Below are 26,680 nucleotides of genomic sequence, written 5' to 3'. Positions count from 1 at the left end.
TTCGATAAGTATAGTGATCTAGTTTATATTTCTATGGCTTAATCAGATCATTTATCTGCATCGGTGTGCATGATTGTGTTCTCATGTTCAATAAGCATCGAATAAAGACTATTTGAGTGAGCCACGTGAAGACTGATAATACAAAAGACAGTAGAGTGAACAGCAGGCATTTATCATCATGGTCCTGCTATTGCTACAGTATAAAGTGAGATGTGTTTCTCATAGCTGTTGTGGGCAATCTCTTACTGTATGTTTCCCTAAAACCTGGAAAGCTGAATGGTGAGTTCTGTATGAACTCATTTCAGCGCTGCAAGATGTTGAGAAATGTAAACAGCCAGCATGCACGAGAGAGCCAAATGTACAAGACATGGAAAGTCCATTGGGAGCTGTTGTCTTAGCACTGCTGTCTCGCACATGCTACCAACACACTTTCAGAAACACAAGCAGAAAGATGTTACTCTTCATATACACTTTTATTATGAGACTTAACATGATTTTCTCCTGGACATTCTTCAGTATCATTAATGGTGTGCAGAAATCCAAGGGCATAAACATCGAATATGATATAATTTAAGTGACCTGATTAGGACACATACAAATCTTGCAAAATATTACAGCCATCTTTTACATTCAAAGGCTTTACATCTCAATATTTACAACACGTGGCCCCTGAACATGAGTCAATTAAAATCTCTGAATATTAGATTTTAAATAATATTAGGTACTACAGGCTGAGCCGCTGCCAGCAAATGATCTTATATAAGAATAAAATTATACAAGGTGCAAATCCAGTAACAGTGTTACTTTCTGAACAATACATCATCTGTACATCACAGTTATAATCGCTGACAAACCTAGTCGAGTTATAAATACACGATTGAACAATTCCTCAAAAAATGCAAGGAGAAAACACAACAGAAGAAGACAAACACACTTCTGTGCTTGGTTCTCACTTGTAGTTACAGCATTTTCGTTTGTCTGTGCTGGACCAACATCCTTTTTAATGTACAATAAAGTGGTCAAAAACTGCATCCGCAAACACGGCCCTTATTTACATTCTCTTCACAGCTCAATTCCCGTAGCTATAACACCATAATTACACTGCAAGAGAGTGACCCGGCTTTTGTCGCAACACCTAATGCTGCTCGCTTGCTGTGTATACTGTGTAACGTACCTTATCAAGTACTTATTTTCAAACTAAACCGATGTTTATAAATAAAGTATAATATAAAACAAATATAAACAGCAGATTTAAGGAACCCAGTGCAAGTTTCACAGGTGAAACCACAAAAAAAAAAAAAAAAATCCATTGCTGGGTAAATTTCATACTAAATATAACGGCTCAAAATTGATTCTTTTTCAGATGATGATAATTACATGTAATGTGATATTATACAGGTGAACAACATGACTTGGAGAATAAATATAAATATATTAATGATATGTTTATCAATTTAATATGTACTTGACCTGTAGGAACATTTGAGTGTCCTCTATAACTATCTTTATTATTTTAAAAGGCAACAGATTTGAGTGTTTTTTCCCCAAGCTTTTGGGATACCTCCTATGTATATACATATCTACATACACACACACACACACACACACACACACATACATATACATACATACATACATATATATATATATATATATATATATATATATATAGTACAAATTGTGGATTTGCTGAGTTTTAATAATCTTTGATTTTATATTACACCTGCTAAATATGACTAAAACACTGCAAGCAATCTTTTTACGTCAAGAAGGAATATTGATGCACTAGTCCCATAAATGCACAGTTGACTTCCTGATAGGTAGTTGAATGGTGAAGGACTCAGACCTCTAAGATTTGCCTTGACTCCAGTGGTCTTCTGATGCCCCAGCATGCCAGTAGTCTCTTATTAGTGATATACTGTTCCCCACACCTCTTGAATCTTCTTACACCATTTGTCCGCATTACCATTGGGATCCATTAGATAATATGTCCTGTTTGGCTGCATATGAGAAAACAATGAAAAGATTTAGCAGCATTTAGCAAAGTCCCAAGTAACATTATATTACCATGTTTTCTTTGGATATGTAACCTTAGAGCACCATGTTAATGCTACGTCATATAAATTATATTTAAATATATATTTATATTTAGCCAGCAGCCATATCACCCTGCAGCCCAAGACTGGTTACCCACTGAAGCTAAGCAGGGTTGAGTCTGGTCAGTATCTGGATGGGAGACCTCCTGAGAGGTTGCTGCTGGAAGAGGTGTTAGTGAGGCCAGCAGGGGGTGCTCACCCTGTGGTCTGTGTGGGTCCTAACGCCCCAGTATAGTGATGGGGACACTATACTGTAAAAAGCACCATCCTTCGGATGAGACGTTAAACCGAGGTCCTGACTCTCTGTGGTCATTAAAAATCCCAGGATGTCCTTCGAAAAAGAGTAGGGGTGTAACCCCGGCATCCTGGCCAAATTCGCCCATTGGCCTCTGACCATCATGGCCTCCTAATCATCCCCATACACTGATTGGCTGCGTCACTCTCTCTCCTCTCCACCAGTAAGCTGGTGTGTGGTGGGCGTTCTGGCGCAATATGGCTGCCGTTGCATCATCCAGGTGGATGCTGCACACTGGTGGTGGTTGAGGAGATTCCCCCCCTTTCATGTAAAGCGCTTTGAGTACCCAGAAAAGCGCTATATAAATGTAATGAATTATTATTATTATTTAATAATCATTCAGTATGATGCATTTATCAAAGTACCATACATTGAAAATGTACTCACCCTCACGCCATCCTAGACACAGATGAGTTTTTTTTTTTTCGAACAGATTTGGAGAAATTTAGCATTACACCACTTGCTCACCAATGGATCCTCTGCAGTGAATGGGTGCCGTCAGAATCAGAGAACAAACAACCGATAAAAACATAACAATAATCCACAAGTAATCCACACAACTCAAGTCCATCAATTAACATCTTGTGAAGTGAAAAGCTGTGTGTTTGTAGGAAACAAATCCTGATTCAGACAAGATGACGTTTTCACTGGAAAAAGCGATTTTAGCAGGAATTGCAGAAATCTTGATGGATTTGTTTCCTACAAATACGTGACTTTTCGCTTCCAATGATGTTAATTGATGGACTGGAGTTGTGTGGATTACTTGTGGATTGTTGTGATGTTTTTATCAGCTGTTTGGACTCTCATTCTGACGGCACCCATTCACTGCAGAGGATCTACTGGTGAGCAAGTGATGTAATACTAAATCTCTCCAAATATGTTTCCGATGAAGAAACAAACTCATCTCCATCTTGGATGGCCTGAGGTTGAGTATGTTTATTTTTGGGTTAACTATTCATTTAATACCATCCATAAAGCTTCTAGAGAAGGCAACTATTAGTCAAATAACTATAACATCATAACCTACAAAATCAATTATAGAAATATCTATATGAAGAGTTCAGATGTAAAAGCCTCTTAAGTGCCACCTGAAATTTTCTTCTAAAATGAGAATTCTTATCAGGCTCCTATATTTATGTTCAGTTATTTCACTATAATTGCATAGAAAAGGACATATAGATTGCCATTAGAGTAAAATTACCTAAACATAGCAGCCTGATAAAAATGCTCGTTTTAGATAAAAATTTCAGATGGCACTTAAGAGGATTTTGCATCTGATCTCTTCATATATAAAACTACTTATGTATCTATATTATAATGTAATAACAAAGTTTTAAAAAAATACTAGAATTTTTACCGTGTGGACAAAAAATGTCTTGAAATTCTTGGCCTCGGGACGCAACTCTGGAGACCATGGAATTTCCCCCTTTAGTACTTTATTCACAGGATCCACATAATATAGATGTGGCCCTTCTGTCAGTAAAAGCTGACGGCGTCGAGCAAACAGTCCCTGTGAAAAAATGATAAACAAGAAAGGGTCAAAAACATTTACTGTCATTACCAACTGCAGCCAAAAGAGGGTGCTATTTGTTTTCGTATTCAACTCTTTCAAAAATGAAAGAAAACCATGCACCTGTTTTTCACTCAAGATACCATAAAAGATTAAGAACCAGGGAGAAATTTTTACCTTTCGTTTGTCAACTGGTCCCATTTTATATATCAAGTTATTTTCAACAAACTGGTGCCTTTAAGACAGATAAAAATAGCAGATGTTAATGAATAACAAGCTGGCAGTTAGTACTTCTTGTGTTGTTGAAAACAGAACTATAATGATCAAGAGTTCACTTTACAACATGCTATAAAAAAACCTAACAGGAAATGCAAGAGATAAAAAAAGATCATTATTAGCACATACACACGCAAGCCTTCATAATCTCTATTACTATGTGCAATAACAAAATGAATGTGTGTTTAAACTACGCTGTCACTACAGGATGGCAATTTAATATTTAACCAGAATGAATGTTTATGAGCAGGAATACAAATTTCTGAATGAAGGTTATTACATACCAAGGGTTACCACTTGTTTGCTTCTGCAGCAGAAGTCGTTTCTCCTCACTGGAGAACTGCAGGTCCAGCTCAAAGGAGTTGCTGTCCAGGTCATGGATGTACTGCTCAATATTGCTGCAGGATCTCAGTGGGACGATCTGAGATGAGCTGGATGGGACCACCTGCAGGCTGCTGAAGTGACTGAGGAGATCTTCATACTGTGGGATACAAATAAAACAGCAAATCAGCACACAGTGACAAGACCCAGCGAGCCTGCACTTATGAGCTCACAATTTGTACCATTAACTGACTTTAGAAGCTTAAATGTTTAACTTTAATTTAACCTGAACTAGTGGCCGATTTTACTTTGTATCAAAGAGTGAAAACGAATATTAAATGAGAAAAAAAAAAGTAGATGGCAGGGCTTGATTTTAGCACCATCTCTAGCTCACAGCAGGTTGACGGTCAGAGGAGATGGTATAAGGATGTTCTGCACAAGCCGTCAAGCTGACGTCATTAGAAGAAACACCATTCTAGATGGGAAGCAAATTTTCAGATTTTGACGATATTACGAAGTCAAAATAATTTTCAGTGGATTAACTTGACTAATAATGTGTGCTAAGTAAATAGGATCCATTTTGATTTCATCCAGACATACAGAAACATGAAATGTTAGCTGTAAAGTAGAAGCCAGTTTTATAGGTTTAATAAGTGGTCAATTTTGATTTCTTAAAACATGATGTATGAGGCAATTAAAAAAATAAAATAAAAATCAACCCCATACAATGCAACAAAAAACAACCAAACAAAACACAAAACAAAAATAACAAAATAAAAGTCATAACAAAAAACAACCAAGCAAAACAAAAATAACAAAATAAAGAACATAACAAAAAACTACCAAATGAAACACAAAACAAAGAAACACAAATAACAAAATAAAAATCATAACAAGAAACAACCAAATGAAACTCAAATAATAAAATTAAAAAATAACAAAAAAACAACCAAACAAAACAAAGAAACAAAAGCAACAAAATAAAAATCATAACAAAAAACAACAAAACAAAGAAAACAATCAAAACACTGTTTATATGTAATTTTTCACAGCATTGTGCATAATAGGTATGATAAATCTAACTAACATTGCCATAGTAGTCTTCATCATCTTCAGCCATGGCTGGTAGGTAAGGGGTCAGCTTGGGTGGAGTCTGAACCGGCAAGTTCTCCCATGAGATTGTCTCAAAGAACATATGGCCTTTTAGTGGATTGAACCCACCCATTTCCTCACATCCTAGCCGCTTTCTATGGTCCAAAGACTGAAATCAGAAGGAAAACAATGAGTGTGCTTCAACATACTTGTGCGGCACGAAAGTGATGATAGGTAATGGAAACAAAGATCCTTACCAACAGTCGCTGCACCAGATCTTTAGCTTTAGGGAAGAACTTCTCAGGAAATTCATATTCCAGCTTTATTATCTTTTGAAAAATCAAGTACTCGTTCCTATTAAAAGACAAAAGTAAATGACTAACTGAACTAAATCAATATCGACTGAATGGTTTGCAGCGAAGAGCTCTGAATCAGCTGAGAGAACGAAAGGCTTAAGTTAGTCACGTGGTTGAATGTTTTGTTTTCAACGGCCATCCAAGCCAATTTATTGGTTGTAATGTAACTAAAACGGCATGCGGGCCATGTGACCCAGTGGTTGGGGTTTCCTCAGAAGCCCTCTGTACTGTCTACACAAACAAGTCATAAACACCAAAGCCAACACTTCCTGTTATTTCACACCATGTTTTTTAAAACTGCGATTACAACAGTGATCAACCACCAGCACTTCAGCTGAAGTGCAAAGCATCATCACCACATTATTGTTTAATTGAACTAAAGCTGAATTGATCAGTAACTTACCCAGCTCTAAACGGAGGTAATCCAGCCACCAGCTGGTAGATTATACAACCCAGTGCCCAGAGGTCAGAACTAAGAGAGAAATATCAAAGAAAAGAAAATAATTTCAATGCAACTTACTCACATCTTAATCTGGTAATATTGCACATTAAATGCCAAAACCTTTTGCAGGCTGATTTTTCCGTCAGCAGCTCTGGAGAAACGTACTGTGCAGTGCCAACAAAAGAATTGGCTCTTGCTGTAAAGACAGATTTTGATATTAAGAGCAGATTTAGGTGGGCAAAACATCATTACATATCTTCAGTGGCCGTAACCGCACTGACAACTCATATATGTGCACAAAAAAAAAATGATAGACTGTCCCATATTTATGTTATTTGAGAGCTGTTGTGAGTGTATCTATAGATAACAAACGCTTCATGCCTGACCTACAAGGGGGCTGAAGGAAGTTAACGACAGTCGTTAGTAAAAAAACAACAACCAGAGCAAAGCAATTCCACGAAATATTTAATAATGGTGCGTTACTTTGAACGCTGTCTGCTGACAACTGTTTTGCTGTCCCGAAATCTGTAATTTGAATGTGCATGTCTTCGCTCAGTAAAATGTTCTCTGGCTTAAGGTCCCTAAATAAAAAAAACAAAAAAAATACAAATGAATATTTAAAAATGCATTACGAAATTATTTCTAGGGTCATATTGTTGGTCATAAATGTAAATTACCTGTGAATAATTCCCATTGCGTGCAAATACTCAAGTGCACAAACTATCTCAGCAGTGTAGAATCTTGTGCAAGTCTCATCAAATGAGCCTATTTTGCGAATGTATCTAAGTAGTTCTCCATTCTTTGCATAACTGAGGGCGAAATCTGATGGATTAGAAGTTAAGAACATTTTAACAAAGTAATAATGAGTTTAACAAACACACACTTGATTTCATTTCAGTTTCACAACTCAACACCACAGTTTTACTCTGAAAAGGATACATAATTTATGGGAATCTTGAAATGTGAAGAAGAGCTTTACGAAAAAAGGATGATCTATGCTTGACAATATATCCTTCTCTCTAATCACATAGTGTGCTTTATTCTCTTTCCTGATGTGATTCTTCTCTAGAATCTTCACTGGAAAACAAATTGACATCAGTTTAGTTCATTTAATTATTATCATATATATATATATATGTATGTATGTATATAATTTAAAATAATATAATGCCCATTACTTGCATACTCCTTTCCTGTAGCCAGTTCCTTTGCAAGCACAACCTGCAATTAAAATGTGTACAGCTATTACAACAAATCAATGAAGCCATCGTAAAACTGTATTGTTATTCAACTACCAAAAACATTTGTCATTAAACTGGCTATTTGGACCCGAAAAAATATATATATAAATTTGTTTTTAAATTGTTAATTATTAAATAAATATTAAACATTTTATTGCAAAGTCTTCTGACATGCAGGCTACTGAAACAAAAATTGTACCCACCGTTGAGAAGGAACCCTCTCCTAAAATTTTGCCAAAGCTGAAATCCTCCTTCTTGCGTGATTGTGGAGGCTTGATGGTAGACGTCTTTGGCTGAGCGCTTGCCTCACCCCCGCGGATCTCCATACTGAGACAGTGAGGAAGGTTGGAGTTGAGCTGAGTCCTTACCATTGATGAAGAAGCACAGGAGCACAACACCACGCTAGGCTGGATGGGAGCAGCATCGTACTGAACGAGCAAAACACACACAGAGAGCAAACATGACACAGACTCAGACATGCGGCTGCATGTGCAATGAGGAACAAAACCACCTTGGAGGCAGTAACCAGCAGCTGATAAAGTACAGTAGAGCTTCCGCAGAGGGGAGGGCTGTGTTTGTTTTCACCCAGGATTACGAGTACTCACATTCATTCACTCAGACCTGCCTTTGTTTACGCTGCAGAGCATGCAAAATATTTACCCTGCTGAAGTTACAAAAACATCATTTTTGCCCCACGGTTTTGGTTAGGTGTAACCACACTTTTGATGCTAACCACATGTACTGTACCTCAACTAAACTCATGGGGTGATCGTTTGGAGGTGCTCTCCTAGTTATTTTTTTACTTTTTAATAATTTTACACATACATAGTGTAAAATCACTCCAATCTTGTCAGTAGCCTAATTAAACAAATACTTTACCATTGCTTCTGGACAAAATATGAGTCCATAATAACCCTTCCTTAGTAAAAAAGTCCATCCCCCGTTGTCCTCTCAGGACTGTTTTTGAAAAGGCTTTGCTTGTAAGCACTGTGCATATTTCTCTCCTGATACAGACGAGGCGAATTGTTCACTGGAGAAAGCAGTATTATGAATAGAGGACTCATGTTTTTGCTGAAAGCAACATTAAAAATGTCTGTAGCACTTTACAATAAGGTTCATTAGTTAACATTAGTTAACAACATTAGTAAACATGAACTAAGAATGAACAATACTTCTACAGCATTTATTAAGCTTAGTTAATGTTAATTTTAGCATTTACTAATGCATTATTAAAATCTCAAGTTGTGTTTGTTAACATTAGTTGATGCACTGTGAACTAACGTGAATAAACAATGAACAACTGTATTTTCATTAACTAACATTAACAAAGAGTAATAAATAGTGTAATAAATGCATTGTTCATTGTTTGTTCATGTTAGTTAATATATTAACTAATGTTAACAAATGACACCTTATTGTAAGGTGTTACCAAAATGTCTCATTATTGGATTTGTTTCTTATAAACACAGCTTTTACTTCACAAGAAGTTAATTGATGGACTGGAGTCATGTGGATTACTTGTGGATTATTGTGATGTTTTAATCAGCTGTTTGGACTCTCATTTTGATGGCACCCATTCACTGAGGATCCATTGGTGAGCAAGTGATGTAATAATGATCCATTTCTCCAAATCTGTTTTGATGAAGAAACAAACTCATCAACATCTTGGATGGCCAACAAAATTTTCAGCAAATATTCATTTTTGGTCATTTACTTTAAATAACATCCAAGCAAGTACAGTAGGATTCTTTCTTGTAGGCAAATCTATCTCTTTATTTATTTACTTGTAAATGCCATTTTATGGGGCAATGTCACATTTAGATATAATAATTATGACTTCACAAAGAGGAACCTGAGAGACAAGACTAATAATAATTAATCTATCCAATTAGGAACATGTTGTTTACTGGACTGCTAGACCACTGCTATATATGTGTGTATATATATATATATATATATATAATGTGTGTGTGTATGTGTGTGTGTATATATATATATATATATATATATATATATATATATATATATATATACACACATATATAGCAGTGGTCTAGCAGCTGGCATAGTATCGTAAGACATTTTTATGGTATCGTGACAACCCTAGTGTGTGTGTGTGTATATATATATATATATATATATATATATATATATATATAATGTGTGTGTATGTGTGTGTGTGTGTATATATATATATACTTATATAATGTGTGTGTGTGTGTGTGTGTGTATATATATACACACACTAGGGTTGTCACGATACCATAAAAATGTCTTACGATACTATGCCAGCTGAAGTATCACGATACCATGCAGTATTGTGTTAATTTAAAATTCAATTCTACAAAATAAATAAATAGATGTAAGTGAAAACAGACAATATTATTCTCTGAATACTTAATGTGAATGAATGACTGGCTATTGTTATCCATGAAATGATCTAAACAAAACTCATCTTAGCACTGCACAGAAGCTGCATGGAGTGACATTTAGATGTGGCATTTATACATAATTGCATAAATAATGTTATGAGATTAGTGTTTTAAATACTACATTCTGAATATAGAAATATGTTGGAAAATAATGTAATATGCCTACTTTTAGATGGGAAACTTAAAAACGGCCAGCAGGTGGCAGAAGTTCGTGATTGAATCACTGAGTCATTCAAACGATTCTTTCAAAACGGCTGAATCCTTCAGGAGCGAATCAAATGACTGTTTTTATGAATGGCTCAGTGAATCAGTGATTCGCCCAAATCAACGCGGATTTGGATTCGAACACAAACGAAACAAAAACAGCACTCTTGCTCGTGTCGTATTGCCGAACTGTCAGGAGCATTTTTTTGTTTTTGTATCTTGAAATTTCCGAGTTAGCAGCATGTATATTAAAACATAACATTATAAATGAATAAACAAAATATACATAATGATAGATAAGAACCAAGTGCAAAGCCGCTATGCTGATGAATGGATTTGCGTTCGTGATCGCAAGATGCTTCCAGAAACGAACTATTACACCTGTTCTAGAAGTGGTCAAATTAATTAAACTGTGAGAATACTTTCTTGTAAGATATTATGATGTTGAATAAGTGATGCTTGAGCTGCTGTTTTTTTTTAAATGACATAAGATGGTCTGAATCAGACCCTTTCTTCTGATAAACTGCAGCACGAACAACGACGTGCAAGTGCGACTTCCCATTGCAAACTGAACTGAAGCATCGGGAAACACTCAGCACCATATAACGCGTAACGTTATACACAAAGCACAGCAGAAAGACAATTGGCAATCAACTTGTAATGTTTCTGCTGGCATGCATGTTCAAATGAACGTTTTAAACAGTGTTCTTGCCGTGCATACAACATATCTTACGGTATCATATGGACGATACTACCGTTTAAAAAATGCAATGGCACCGCGGGTATTTTTAAGCTTTAGTATCGCGATACTACCGTAGTACCGGTGTATCGTGCAACCCTAACACACACACACACACACACACACAGTATATATTTAGAAAATATCTACATGTATTTACATGTCTATATTTATATTCATATAATTAATATTATATATAAATATATTTAACATATAAACATAACCAATTTTTCTTAAATATATACATGCATGTGTGTCTATTTATATATACGTAATAAATATACACACATATATGCAGAGCTGGGTAGATTACTTACAAATTGTAATCCGTTACTGATTCCAGATTACATGACAAAAATTGTAGTCAGTAACGTAATCTGTTACATTACACATTTTAGGTATATATATAATCAGATTAATTTTAGATTACTTTTGATTTAACTCATTTATCACATTCCATTCATTGTAATTTACAACATGAAGTGCATTAAACATTATATTACATCAAGGTTTCCCAAACTAGGTTTCGTAAAGGAACTGCAGAGGGATTGTGAGTTTAATGAAAACCTGACAATTAATTAAATAAAAAATACAAAAATTAAATGAAAATAAATCATTTTAAAACAAACTCCCTTTCTTTTTTTCTTTTATTTGAACTCCCTTTCGAGGAAAGTCTCTTCACTCTTCACTTTCTTTGTTTCTAGTCTCTTCACAGGCGTTGCCATATTTGCAACACCTCCGGGCAGCTCGTACAAGACCAATCTTAATGAATGGAGGAATCCTGAAATCTCAAAAACTGCTCGCTGAACTCACAATTAAATTACATTATGTCAAATCAGCAACAAAAATCTGAAATTAATTGCCCCATGAATGTTGTTTCTTATGCTCAAATAGCGTTTAAAAAGCTTATTTTTCAGGCTAGACCAGCCAATGCGCATGCGTAGTTCCAGTGTGCATTGGCTGGTCTAGTCAGGTTTCTATGGGAAATTTGGCTCTGTCATTTAGAAGGTGGGACTATTCCTCCATATTGTGCATTGCAGTTTCTCCCATTCATAAGTATAGGAGAGAACCGTCTTTGCATTTCTATAGTCTTTGTTTTAAATAAAACACTTACTAAAACAAGGTGAACTATTTTTATTTACCTGCATGCAATGTGATCATTAATCAACATCAAAGAAACCGTGAGCATGCAAATGTGTTACTTAACTATTGAAATATTTATTTTAAAATCTCAGGGGTACTTAAAGCAAATATATTTGATGAATAAGGTTTAGATGACAAAGTTTTGGAATGCCTGCATTACATGTAACTAAGAAATAACGTGAATATGTGCATTTTAATTAGTTATAATTAATAATACATTAAAAAACCTACAGAGTAATAATTCAAATAAAAATGAATGTGTTCATCAGTAGTTGATGCAATGTTGAAACCCTTCTTAAACCTGAAATGATTTTTGTAAATGCAGTGTTCAAATGCTGTCGCCACCTGACTAATGACTGATCTTTGTGTGAATGTCCACAAAACTGGACTATATATACATATATAATATGTATATAATCGGTAGGCTATTTTAGAAAGGAAAATTTAAAAGATGAAAAAGAGAAATTAGGGAGAATCAATGATTTATGAATAATTTATTGCTATTGTGTGAATAATATGTAATCATGTAATCCATAAAAAAGTAACTGTAGTCTGACTACAATTATTTTAAAATGTAACTTACTCTAATTACAAGTACTTAATTTTTGGAATCTGATTACATAATCCAGATTACATGTAATCAGTTACTACCCAGCTCTGCATATATGTAAGCAACATGGAACGAGAGGACGTGCTGTATCGTGAATAAATCACGGCTGAAGGGCATTGTTAGGCACGACGCGAATCGGTCTGTTTTAAAACTTAAAGACGGAAAACAGACATTTTCTTATGCTGAGAGATAAGCAGATGTATGTGTGTGAGAAAATATCATATATGGTGTTAAAAAAATAAATGACACAGCGGATGATAAGAGCTCCTATTCTCTGTTTTTTATTTAAACTCCATTTTATTTAAGCTCCATATATATATAGCTCCATTTTTATGTAACCTCCATGATGAGGCATGTTACATCTGAACATTCTCTTGCCGTATACTGTTGCTGTCAGGAACATTTTTTTAGCGGAAGGACAGCATTTAACAAACTTGCTTCAAAAAAGTAACATTTCAGTACATACATTTTTAGTTTAAATTTTTTTTTTATTGAGTGGTAACCATTTTATAAAAGCAATAAGGTACTCGAGGCCTTGCTATATCGTAAATAAATCATGGCTGAAGGGCTTCACGTCATGCCTAACAACGCCCTTATACACATATACACACATATACATATACATATATATATATATATATATATATATATATATATATATATGTATATAGACAGAGTATATACATATACAGTGGGAAAAAAATATTATTTGATCCCCTGCTGATTTTATAAGTTTGCCCACTTAAAAAAAAAAGAAAAAAAAGAAGGGTTTATCATTTTTATGGTAGGTTTATTTTAACTGATAGAGACAGAATATCAAACAAAAAATTCAGAAAAAAGCAGCATACAAATGTTAAAAAAAGATTTACATTTTAGTAAGTCAAATAAGTATTTGATCCCCAAGCAAAACATGACTTAGCACTTGGTGGCAAAACCTTTGTTGGCAATCACAGAGGTCAGACGTTTCTTGTAGTTGGTCACCAGGTTTGCACACATCTCAGGAGAGATTTTGGTCCACTCCTCTTTACAGATCTCTTTCTTAGCCGTCTCTTGGAAACTTGAAGTCTCAGCTCCCTCCACAGATTTTCTATGGGATTAAGGTCTGGATACTGACTAGGTCACTCCAGGACCTTAATGTGCTTCTTCTTGAGCCACTCCTTTGTTGCCTTGGCGGAATGTTTCGGGTCACTGTCATGCTGGAATACCCATCCACAACCCATTTTCAGTGTTCTGGCTGAGGTTCTCATGCAAGATTTTACAGTACATGGCCCCATCCATTTGACCCTCAATGTGGAAAAGTCGACCTGTACCCTTAGCAGAAAAACAGCCTCAAAGCATAGTGTTTCCACCTCAGTGCTTGACTGTAGGGATGGTGTTCTTGGGGTGATAGTCAGCATTTCTCTTCCTCCAAACACAACGAGTCGAGGTGATGCCAAAGAGCTCAATTTTGGTCTCATCTGACCACAGCACATTCTCCCAAGCCTTCTCTGAATCATTTAGATGTTCATTGGCAAACTTCAGACAGGCCTGTCCATGCATGTGACTTCTTGAGCAGAGGGACTTTGTGGGCGCTGCAGGATTTCAATCCATTGCGGCGTAGAGTGTTACCAATGTTTTGCTTGGTGATGGTGGTCCCAACTGCCTTGAGATCATTAACAAGCTCCTTCCGTGTAGTTCTGGGCTGATCCCTCACCTTTCTCACGATCATCCTTACCCCATGAGGTGAGATCTTGCACGGAGCTCCAGACCAAGGCCAATTGATGGTTGTTTTGTATTTCTTCCATTTCCAAATAAATCGCACCAACAGTTGTCTCCTTCTCACCAAGCTTCTTGCTGATGGTCTTGTAGCCCATTCCAGCCTTGTGCAGGTCTACCGAGGTATTACATTCTGGTATCGTACCGAAGCCAAAATTATGGTATCGAGCCATCCCTAGTGTATATATATATATATATATATATATATATATATATATACACATACATACACACACACATATTAGGGGTGTAACGGTTCACAAAATTGACGTTTCAGTTCGATACGATACAGTGATGTCACAGTTCGGGACGTTTTCGATACAGCGAAAAGAAAGAAATGGCAGAGAAATTTCCTTGATTTTTACCAAAAAAAAATTATTTATTTATTAAAAATATATATATTTTTTCACTTTGAACTAGGGATGTAATGATTAACTGCGAGCTGATTGAAAATCGTTTCAAATATCCATCTTTATTTGACCCTCTAACTCTAGCACTCTCTATTCTAATTCTATTTTATCTATCTGTCTTCTTTTTATTTAAAAAAAAACAAAACAAAAAAAACACACACACTTGACCCTCTATCAATTGCATATTTATTCTCTAACTGCTATCTTTTCTTGAAAAACTAACACTAGCTTTCTTTTTTTCGATTTCTACCTACTTGTTTCTTTAAATAAAATAAATTTAAAATAACGTGTACTGCATTAGGCTAACCAAGACTTGTCATAGCACTTGCATGTTGTTGCTCTTTTGTTGATTTTGATTGCCTCTATTGTCCTCATTTGTAAGTCGCTTTGGATAAAAGCGTCTGCTAAATTACTAAATGTAAATGTAAATATGTGACGATTCAAATAGGTTGAGATGCTAAACAAATTGCGATTCAATTAGGGGTAGGAGTTTATATGAATGTATGTCTGAGGGGAACTTACTGTCTTTAGAAAAGTTTAGATGGTATTTGTTCTTTTCATCTTGCCTCTGTATAATGCATATTAAAGTTCATAAGTGCAGCACTGCTTTGTTTACAGCGGAAACCAAGGAAATGCTTAAAGCGCCACCTTCTGGCAGAGAGTGAATCTGCGTCTCATTCAGCTCGTCTGCTGTTTCTGTTTCATGCAGATATTTTTTATTTATAGTTTCACAAAACTGAAGTCAAGCCATTCTGTTTTAGCTTCAAATTTCAAAATTATATAGTCTAATTTAGATTAAAAACTGCTCATGTTGCATGTATGCAGCATCTTTGTTTAGATCATGATTAAAATGCAGTGGTTGCCTCTAATTTTAAATGGAAAGAGCACAGACAAAGCCTTATTTTGTTTATATGAAGAGATTTCTTTTATTTGTGTTACTTATTTATTTGATTTGGGGCTTGTTTTAAAATGTAAATTTAGTGTTGTTATTTACATTCACATTATATTTAAATTTTGTTATTTAGCAGATGTTTTTGTCCAAAGCGACTTACAAATGAGGACAACAGACGCAATCAAAACCAACAAAAGAGCCATAATATGCAAGTGCTATATTAGTATATTATAGTGTTATATTTCAATTTCCCAAAGAAATGTGCAACATTTTGTCCAAGCAATAATAAAAGGACACATTTAATTTATAATTTGTCTTAAATCTCATTTTGTTAAAAAAAATTGTGAATCGAATTGTGAAATCAAAATCGTGAATCGAATCGAATTGTGAGTTGAGTGAATTGTTACATCCCTACTTTGAACAATGATGGCGCTATACTTGACACATCTTCTTTTATCAGCATATAAAACAAAAACAGCTCCGATTTGAAGTATTCCTGCTGATGTAGCCTATTGTCATGCAGCAGATTAATCTTTTCCAATAAGCTTAAATTGATTTTTACCTTTTATGGGCATTTTTTACCTTTATAAAGCCTTTTTTTTTTTTTTTAAAGTGTGCATCACCTTTTGAGTCTTTTATTTATTTATTTATTTATTTTTTACATTTAATAAGTCAATAAGACATTTGGGCTGTTACCAAGCAAATTAAGTCAGTATTGACAAAATTCATCTTTGCAATGCAGAGGAAACCTAGAAGTTACATCTGAATGGCATTTAGATGCCTTTACACTAGGGGTGGCACGGTACATGTATTCGTACCGGTCCGGTGCATAAGGCCTTACGACGAATACAGGCAAATCACCCCCAATCCAGAAGGGGGCGCCCGCAGCAATGCAACGCTGTTTGATAACCGTCAGCGCCAGGAGAAGAACAGCGAATGCCATGAGTTGCGCACTTGAAAACAAAGCCCACTAGACAGTGACCATGCGCTGATTCTGAACGCATCTCTCACATAGACTGACAAAGGATTATACTTTAAAGGCTTACGCACTCAATTGTTTGCTAAATGGAGCTTTGTGCTCGTGTATCCTACCTCTCTCATTCAGCACAAATCCAAATATTCCATAATATTTCCATATTTGCGATGTAATGTATCTGAATGCTAAACTATTATTTATTATGTAAATTATAGCCTTTGTACTTCAGTCGCGTTCCAACGGTGACACAGAGACGCGCGCGCTGATGTTTGGCTCACTGTATTTTATTTTGATAAAGTAACAACTGCGCTGTCAAGTTAGCAATGCTGGAACTGATGTGTGTGTGTGCGTGCTCCGGTGCGATCACTTCAACTGTTTATACTAGCAGAATCAACTTTAAACACTTATTGTCTTATTAATAATCACTGTATAAAGGTATGCTTTGATTTGTGTACACTCACAATGAAAACAAAACAGATTTTATATAACATGTAATAATATTTAGTATTTTCACATCTAGATGGATTTTTTTAATTTGCACTACTGTCTGTTCAAAATAAATGAAAAGAAACAGAGCATAGTAGATTATTAATTTTTTTTCCATGTTGTACCGAAATCGTATCGAACTGTGACCCCCGAACCGAGGTACGTACCGAACCGTGACATCTGTGTACCGTGCCACCCCTATTTTACACACTGTTTAATGCAGCTCAGAGTGACGTGTAATGCTTTAAACTGCAGTTACAAATGCATAAATAATGTTTTGATATTTTGAACATAAAACGTTTACAACTGATGTTTGAAATTAATAAAAAAAAAAAAAAAAAGATACATTAAATGTGAAATTAAAACTGCCAGCAGGTGGCAGCAAGTCACTGTTAATAAGTGAGTCATTGCGATTGAACCGAATAATTTAACGGGTGATTAGTTCAGGAACGAAACATCGTCATGTTGCTCAGAGACACAAAACTATGGAAGCCCGTTTCCACCACTGAATTAAAAAAAAAAAAAACGTTATTGCGACGTTTTATCTCACAATTCTGACTTTTTTTAACAGAATTGTGAGATATAAACTTGCAATTTCGAGTTATAAAGTCAAAATTCCGAGATTTTATATATTTTAGTTTATATCTCGCAATTCTGACTTTTTTTCTTGCAATTCTGACTTTTCAATTCTGAGAAAGAAAAAGTCAAAATTGCGAAATATAAACTCGCAATTGCGAGTAAAAAAGTCAGAATTGCGAGTTTTTATCACAATTGTGACTTTGTAAATCGTGATTCTGACTTGAATTTAAATTTTAAAACAAGCCCCAAATCAAATAAATAAGTAACACAAATAAAAGAAATCTCTTCATATAAACAAAATAAGGCTTTGTCTGTGCTCTTTCCATTTAAAATTAGAGGCAACCACTGCATTTTAATCATGATCCAAACAAAGATGCTGCATACATGCAACATGAGCAGTTTTTAATCTAAATTACTTGTTTACTTGTAAACTATAAATAAAAAATATCTGCATGAAACAGAAACAGCAGACGAGCTGAATGAGACGCAGATTCACTCTCTGCCAGAAGGTGGCGCTTTAAGCATTTCCTTGGTTTCCGCTGTAAACAAAGCAGTGCTGCACTTATGAACTTTAATATGCATTATACAGAGGCAAGATGAAAAGAACAAATACTATCTAAACTTTTCTAAAGACAGTAAGTTCCCCTCAGACATGCATTCATATAAACTCCTACCCCTAATTGAATCGCGATTTGTTTAGCATCTCAACTCATTTGAATCGTCACATATTTACATTTAGTCATTTAGCAGACGCTTTTATCCAAAGCGACTTACAAATGAGGACAATAGAAGCAATCAAAATCAACAAAAGAGCAACAACATGCAAGTGTTATGACAAGTCTTGGTTAGCCTAATGCAGTACACGTAGCAGTACAAGTAGATAGAATATAGAAAAAAGAAACCTAGTGGGTTTTTTCAAGAAAAGCTAGCAGTTAGAGAATAAACATGCAATTGATAGAGGGTCAAGTGTGTGTGTTTTTTTTTTAATAAAAAGAAGACAGATAGATAAAATAGAATTAGAATAGAGAGTGCTAGCGTTAGAGGGTGAAATAAAGATGGATATTTTAATCGCTTTTCAACCGGCTCGTGGTTAATCGTTACATCCCTAGTTCAAAGTAAAAAAAATATATATAGTTTTAATAAATACAATTTTTTTGTAAAAATCAAGAAAATTTCTCTGGGATTTCTTTCTTTTTGCTGTATCGAAAACGTACCGAACCGTGACACTGCTGTATCGTATCGAACCAAACCATGAATTTTGTGAACCGTTACACCCCTAATACAGGTGCATCTCAATAAATTAGAATGTCGTGGAAAATTTATGTATTAAATAAATTCAATGCACACAGACTGAACTAGTTTAAGTCTCTGGGGCCGGATTCACGAAAATCTTCTTAAGAAATAAGTAAAGAAATTTCTTAAGATAAATTCCACGAAGTTCGTAAGAATGTTCGGAAGTGCAATTCTTGAAAAATTCTTAAGTTCTCAAATATATTCTTAAGAACATCTTAATTTTTTTCTTAAGAAGAAAATGACAGTCTTTATCTGAGTGAAAACATGATGAACTGATAAACTCACTGCGCTTCCTGCAGATTACCATATAATAATCATAATAAGCACGCACACTCTTTTTGTCGCGACTTTGACTGGCACTCAGCTTCACGTTTTTAATGCGGCGTGTTTTTGAACAGCCTGTCTGTCTCAAGCTGCAGCGATCTGTTTCATTCGTTTTTGTGCTATGCTTTTGTGCTCTCATCCGAGAGAACGCTTCCGGTTTGTGTGTCCGCGCTGCTACAGCGAACACGTACTGTGTATCGGCGCATTCATATGCGCTGCATACTGCCAAAGATTATGTCGTATTTATAGGCTAAAATAAAAGCGTCCAATTAAAGCTTCCTATCTGACTCGTTTTTGTAGTGTTGCTACTGAGATTTGAAGTCAGAAAAGAGTAGCGTCACACATAGGCTAATCATGACCGATCATTGTTTACATTATCAGTCATCGCTGTCACTTCAGAAAACTCGTGCACATCCCTATTAATAGTCCTACTATGTATTATATGTAGCTAATGTTGTTGTAATGCTTAAATATAACAATTAATTTGAAATAACCCAATACATTTATTAAATAATTCTTACTGTTTTGGATTTAAGACAAGTCTGGGGCTGTCCTTAATTTAAGAAGTTATTTACGATGATTTTTAAGAAGATTCCTTTCAAGAATTAGAATTCTTCTTAGGTTTCGTCTTAAGAATATTCTTATCTTTTTTCATAAGATTGTTCTTAAGAAGAATTTTTGGGAATACAAAATATTCTTAAATTTTTTCTTAAGTTAAAAAATAAGAAGAAAATGGCAGTTAAGAAGAAATTTCTTCTTAAGAATGTTTTGTGAATCCGGCCCCTGGTTCTTTTAATTGTGATGATTTTGGCTCACATTTAACAAAAACCCACCAATTCACTATCTCAACAAATTAGAATACTTCATAAGACCAATAAAAAAAAACATTTTTAGTGAATTGTTGGCCTTCTGGAAAGTATATTCATTTACTGTATATGCACTCAATACTTGGTAGGGGCTCCTTTTGCTTTAATTACTGCCTCAATTCGGCGTGGCATGGAGGTGATCAGTTTGTGGCACTGCTGAGGTGGTATGGAAGCCCAGGTTTCTTTGACAGTGGCCTTCAGCTCATCTGCATTTTTTGGTCTCTTGTTTCTCATTTTCCTCTTGACAATACCCCATAGATTCTCTATGGGGTTCAGGTCTGGTGAGTTTGCTGGCCAGTCAAGCACACCAACACCATGGTCATTTAACCAACTTTTGGCAGTGTGGGCACGTGCCAAATCCTGCTGGAAAATGAAATCAGCATCTTTAAAAAGCTGGTCAGCAGAAGGAAGCATGAAGTGCTCCAAAATTTCTTGGTAAACGGGTGCAGTGACTTTGGTTTTCAAAAACCACAATGGACCAACACCAGCAGATGACATTGCATCCCAAACTAAATATCACAGACTGTGGAAACTTAACACTGGACTTCAAGCAACTTGGGCTATGAGATTCTCCACCCTTCCTCCAGACTCTAGGAGCTTGGTTTCCAAATGAAATACAAAACTTGCTCTCATCTGAAAAGAGGACTCTGGACCACTGAGCAACAGTCCAGTTCTTTTTCTCCACAGCCCAGTTAAGATGCTTCTGACGTTGTCTCTGGTTCAGAAGTGGCTTGGTAGCCCTTTTCCTGAAGACGTCTGAGCGTGGTGACTCTTGATGCACTGACTCCAGCTTCAGTTCACTCCTTGTGAAGCTCTCACAAGTGTTTGAATCGGCTTTGCTTGACTGTATTCTCAAGCTTGCGGTCATCCCTGTTGCTTGTGCACCTTTTCCTACCAAAATTCTTCCTTCCAGTCAACTTTGCATTTAATATGCTTTGATACAGCACTCTGTAAACAGCCACACCTTTCAGTAATGACCTTCTGTGACTTACCCTCTTTGTGGAGGGCGTCAATGTTCGTCTTCTGGATCATTGCCAAGTCAGCAGTCTTCCCCATTATTGTGGTTTCAAAGAACAAGAGATACCCAGTATTTATACTGTAGGGATGGTCATTTATTCAAACTCAAATGTAAATATTCTAATATTTTGAGATACTGATTATTGACTTTCATGAGCGGTAAGCTCTAATCATCAAAATTAAAATAAATAAACATTTGAAATATATCAGTCTGTGTGTAATGAATGAATATAATTTACAAGTTTCACTTTTTGAATGGAATTAGTGAAATAAATCAACTTTTGATGACATTCTAATTATATGACCAGCACCTGTATATATATATATATATATATATATATATATATATATATATATATATATATATATATATATATACACACACACATATACACATATATCAGTGTTTCCCCTGCCATTAATTTTATTTAATTTTCTTTTTCGCTAGATCACAACAGAAAACATTTAAAGTTACATTTCCTATAGAACAGGTCTATACCTTGTTGTTTTATTAAAAAAACTAAATAGCCTTATGTTATTTATCTTATTTGCACGACATGTCATTTCTGTCTCTACGTTACATGATCGCGCTCTCTGTATCGCGCACACACAAGTGAGCACACCACTCCCACTAGTATTTGTAAATATTAAGCCGCAAAACGACTACTTAAATATGAATTCTGCAGGTCTCTGTGTTATGAGTGGCACAGACGGGCGGTTTTGTTTACTACTCGTACTGAAGCGCGCGTGACACTTGCGGTGATATTAACTTCTGCCGCCTCACTAACCAGGACATAAATACATGAACAACATCTCCAGAAGTCTCTGAGTCACTTCATGTGCATTTGACCGTTTCATTTGAGTAAAATTATGCTCATATCATATACACACAGATATGTAAAGGTATTCTTGGCAACCCGTCAAAATAAAAGTTTGTTTGTCAAAAAGACAATGTGGCAGAAATAATATTACTATTGTTCAGTAGTATGTACGTAGGCTACTACTACTACTAAAATGATTAAAACCTTATTTTATAATAATCATACAATATTTCTTCAATGTTTTAATAGTAATATTAAATCCCCTTTATTTTTCAAAAATAAAATTGTTTAATTTTCATTAATTAAAAGATAAAAATGAACGTTTTATGCCTTAATGTAAATACACAACAGAATTTCTGAGGGAAAAAAATCATAAGGCTATTGTAAGAATAAATTAAACTTGTTTTTATGCTTTCAAATAATTAGACATGCTAAAACAGAATTTGGTAACAATAAAACATAAGGTTGGAAAAAATAAAACATTTTCTAGGGCCCTAAACATGTCATTTTTGTAAAACTTTTAATAAATTGATGTTAAATTGTTTAAGTTTCATGATTTTAATTAATTATTGATTAATACAATTTAATTTAACCATTAAAAAGCAGTCCAGCTAAATTAAAAGAACTCCCATATATATATATATATATATATATATATATATATATATATATATATATATATATATACACATACATATAAAGTTAGATCTGTATCAACATGAGGCAGTTTAGCTTTAAGATAACACCCAAAGCCATGCAAATAAAGGAAGACCTGCTTCCCCACAGCAGGTTGATCACTCTCATTTGTTTACTATGAGAAATGTGGAGAGAGAAAAAAAAAACATATTCTAAAAGGTTCTGTTATTAGTGTAAAACCCTGGTACTTTCCAGACACCTGCTACATAAGGCACTTCTCCAATACCACTTTGCCAAACACACTCAACCACAGAAACTAAAGAGGACTGTCCCCCCTGCCTGTAACTGACAACATGGATGCTGAAGGAGCTTGACATACAGAAAAAATAGAAATCATGCCACACACTGTATTATGATACATTAAAAGGTAGAATTTAAACTGTCCGCAAACAGCACTAAATAAAGTACTAAAATAAGAAAATCTCAGACATGTGCAGCACCACAAGTTTTCACACACCTTCTAATTCTTTTTTTTATTACCATTTTATTTATTTATTTAATCCTTCATTTCTGAATAATACTATTTTGAATATTATTTTTTTTAAGTCAACAATAGTATGGAAAAATGCATTATGCAGTGAAAAAAAGGAGCATCCTAGGACTTTTGGGTTACCAGCCATTCCAAATAATCTTAATTCTTAGAATTATATTTTATTTTTTTATTATTATTTGTGTATTTAAATTATCAAAATATGTACTGTCAAATTATCTCGAATACATGAAAGCCATTTCCTCCACATAAAGTCATGCTTTGGTAAATCATAATTATGACATAAAATGTGATATTTACAACATAAGAAGTCAAAATTATGATAAGAAAAATATGTTACTTCGTATGTAATAATTTGTACTGTCGTTAATGACTTTTTATCTCATAATGACTTATTTCAGAATTTCTAATTTTGTCATAATTACGTTACCAAAGTTTTTTTTTTTTAAATTAAAATATTGGGTTTATGAACAAATACACACATAGACATTGTGTTTGTCAGAATATAAAATCATGAGAAACTTGACTGGTAGTGTGTGTTTGTAAAAGGATCAGCTATCTGAACAGATACTAACAGGTAACATCACTTCCTTTATAGCACATTAATAATATAAATGGGAGTGGCATAAACACAATGGCTAAAAGAACAGTAACGATTTCAAGCTGCGGAATAAGGCCTCCACCTCCCTCAGGATCAATGCCATCAAAATAGTGTACCACACTGTAATCTGATCGCAAAACGGACATCTTTCCTGGAAGTCACATTTAAAACTAGATTAGGAAGTCAAGTTTGGATAGAGTCAACAAATACAGTACCCTGACATGACATCTTTAGCAGTCAGCATTGGGTGACTTAAAAAGCAAATAGTGGCACTTTATGCATGAGAGAACACTATAGTAAAGGTTGACAGGCTGCCAAAATAAGCGTGAATGCAAACGAGTTGGTAAGCCTGGTCATAAAGTGCCTTCACAAGGAAAATACGTTCATAAAGGTCTAGACAAAGTGCTTTTATGTTTTAAAAAACAAATCATAATCTTAATCAAACACAGCATATATGTAGACAATGTCTAGCCTGTCTGCATATTGCTGTCAAACATTTGAGTGACAACATCTCTGTAGATGCCACATGTGTCGAGACATACAAGCTGCAAATGTCAGATCGTATCTTCGAGAGTATAAACACTTGTTTAGCTCACACACAGCCATGCACAATGACTCTGAGTAACTGTTTCATTCAATGAATTTGTAGGTAAAGGATGCAGCATGAATTTCCTGCATGTGCTGCGGCTCATTATCAAATATGTGGTCACATAAACACCCTAACACAGATGTCATAACACAATTTTCCTACAACAGCTGCATTTGTATAATTAACTTTAGTATTTATTAGCAGCAGGCTATTGATCTTGTGGAAGTAATTACAGGGTCTTTTCTTCTGGCCCCTAAATTTTAGTGAATTAAATTGTGATCCTAAATAATTTGTTTTAAAAATAATTGTGTGGAAACTGCTGTGGTGTATTTTCCATCTAAATCTTAGAATAATATATTTAAATTATCTTTTTTTTTTTTTTTTACTGCCAAATAATCTGTAATACGTGAAAGTGCATTTCTGCCACATAGAGTCATAACATATAAAGTTGAAATGATGAGATATTAAACCATAATTATGAGAATATAAAAAGGCAAAATTTAAAGATGAAGAGAATGACTTTATATGACATAATTTTGACTGCCGTGACTTAATATTGCATAATTTCAACTGTTTGTCAAAATTTCAACGTTTTAATCTTAAAATTAAAGTTTCATTAAATTTGACTTATGTCATAAATGATAGTTTACCAATGCATGATTTTTTTTTCTTATGTGGCAGAAACTTGCTTCTATACTAAAAAGACACAAAATGCTTCTGAAAATTAAAAAAAAAAAATTGATTTAGAAATTTAGCCTACACAATATTTAAGAATTTATCTTCCAGGTTTTCCATGACTATAAATTTAAATAATAATGTATCGCAATATTTCTGTGCAATATCTGAATGTTCAGTTTTCTACTACTGTTTTTTTTTTTTTTTTGGATTAGATGTTTAGCTTGCACTAATTTATGTGTTAAAAGCGTAACATTTCGTTTCGTTATTTTGTTTTGTAATATTGTGCAACAAATGTCCTAAAAAAAAAAAAAAAAGTAAACTGTAAAATGTAAAACAATTATTTTAAAACACCCATAAAATGCTAACTTGTTTGAAATTTTGTTTTTAATCAAAGTAACAGCCAAGAAGAAAAATCCTTGTACAACTATCCCCTGCTTTCGAATCTGAATATGGGCTAATTTGTGGAAACGATCATGTCGGCCTGATGATAAGTAATATTTGTTTACATGTCTCTTCTGCTGTAAGGCGTCGGAAACAGTCAGAGTTGCCTTTTGAGTTGGATTAGCTCGTAATATACGGCTGGTTAAAAGTCATAGTGTTGTCTGTCAAGTGAACCCGTCTCTAGTGAGAGCGGTTTCATGAGGTGACTGTACAGACACCTTAAACAAATTAAACAAATCCACCATTAACCGACTCTGCGCTGCTGCGTCACTTCCTCTGGCATGTTCACGAGCGCTGCTGTTTGTTTTGAGCCTGTCAGCTGACAAACTACATGCCAAAACATCCACAGTAATTAAAATAAAATCACACTGTATATAACTAATGACATTACTACATGCAATAACGATGAACTATGTTAAAGCACGGATTTTTTTTTTTTTTTATAACATAAAAATTAGGGAACGCTGACACAAACAAGCCCGTGTCCTTCGGAAACGCCTAAACAAACAAACAAATTACTTAAATTATTTGAATTATATGCACATAATAAAACTTACTAAAGTGAAACCCCTCCCAAAACACACTAAGCTGCTTAGCTAGAAGAAGATAGCAAGTGGCTAATTTAGACAGTGTGAATAAAGATGCGGCTCCAGGACATCCTCTCATTCGGTGTGACTCGAGAGGTTGTGTTGTGTTTTTCATCATATACTCACAGCTTGGCTCTTGGTCTTGGCCATGGACGGCTGCAGGCGGGTAATGTCTCAGTAATGTTGTCATTACAGAGCTCTGTCTCTGTAGTGGATGGCCGCTGCAGCTCTGACGTCACACCACAACAAGCGCTCGCGCGCGCCGCGGAGGCAGAAGCGCAGTGCGCGCTCTAGACAGCAGAGGGCGGCACAGCGCAGGGGATCAGGGAGACACATACATATTGCATACTGTCCACCCTATCTGCCTTAAATAGTACTGAAAATTACTAATATCACATAGAATTTAGGATGGATAATATGCA

General features: G+C 34.9%; 1 protein-coding gene across 5 annotated transcripts; it reads right to left on the bottom strand.

The window, feature by feature from the left end:
- Positions 1-454: 454 nt before the first annotated feature.
- On the bottom strand, positions 455-26,523 carry pdpk1a (3-phosphoinositide dependent protein kinase 1a). 5 transcript variants are annotated; one of them, XR_009270155.1, is made up of 15 exons: positions 7,833-9,472; positions 7,567-7,609; positions 7,328-7,465; positions 7,066-7,210; positions 6,872-6,969; positions 6,509-6,584; positions 6,350-6,418; positions 5,848-5,944; positions 5,586-5,759; positions 4,893-4,973; positions 4,462-4,658; positions 4,079-4,136; positions 3,749-3,901; positions 2,195-2,688; positions 455-2,000 (listed from the first exon to the last, which is right to left on the bottom strand). XR_009270155.1 is itself a non-coding variant. In XM_058770196.1 (15 exons), exons 1-15 carry the CDS (start codon positions 26,406-26,408, stop codon positions 1,908-1,910), a joined length of 1,671 nt encoding a protein of 556 aa, XP_058626179.1. In that variant the 5' UTR covers positions 26,409-26,523; the 3' UTR covers positions 455-1,907. The 5 variants fall into 5 exon arrangements, 3 of the variants coding, with proteins under 3 accessions (XP_058626179.1, XP_058626177.1, XP_058626180.1); XR_009270156.1 differs by having other exon boundaries at positions 2,296-2,688; XM_058770196.1 differs by lacking the exon at positions 2,195-2,688 and adding an exon at positions 26,385-26,523 and having other exon boundaries at positions 7,833-8,057.
- Between the last annotated feature and the right edge of the window lie 157 nt (positions 26,524-26,680).

The sequence above is a fragment of the Onychostoma macrolepis genome, chromosome 03 (genome assembly GCF_012432095.1).
Source record: "Onychostoma macrolepis isolate SWU-2019 chromosome 03, ASM1243209v1, whole genome shotgun sequence".
NCBI classification, from domain to species: domain Eukaryota; kingdom Metazoa; phylum Chordata; class Actinopteri; order Cypriniformes; family Cyprinidae; genus Onychostoma; species Onychostoma macrolepis.
Note: the sequence above shows the minus strand (reverse complement) of the source record. Positions and strands in the feature narration are given on the sequence as shown.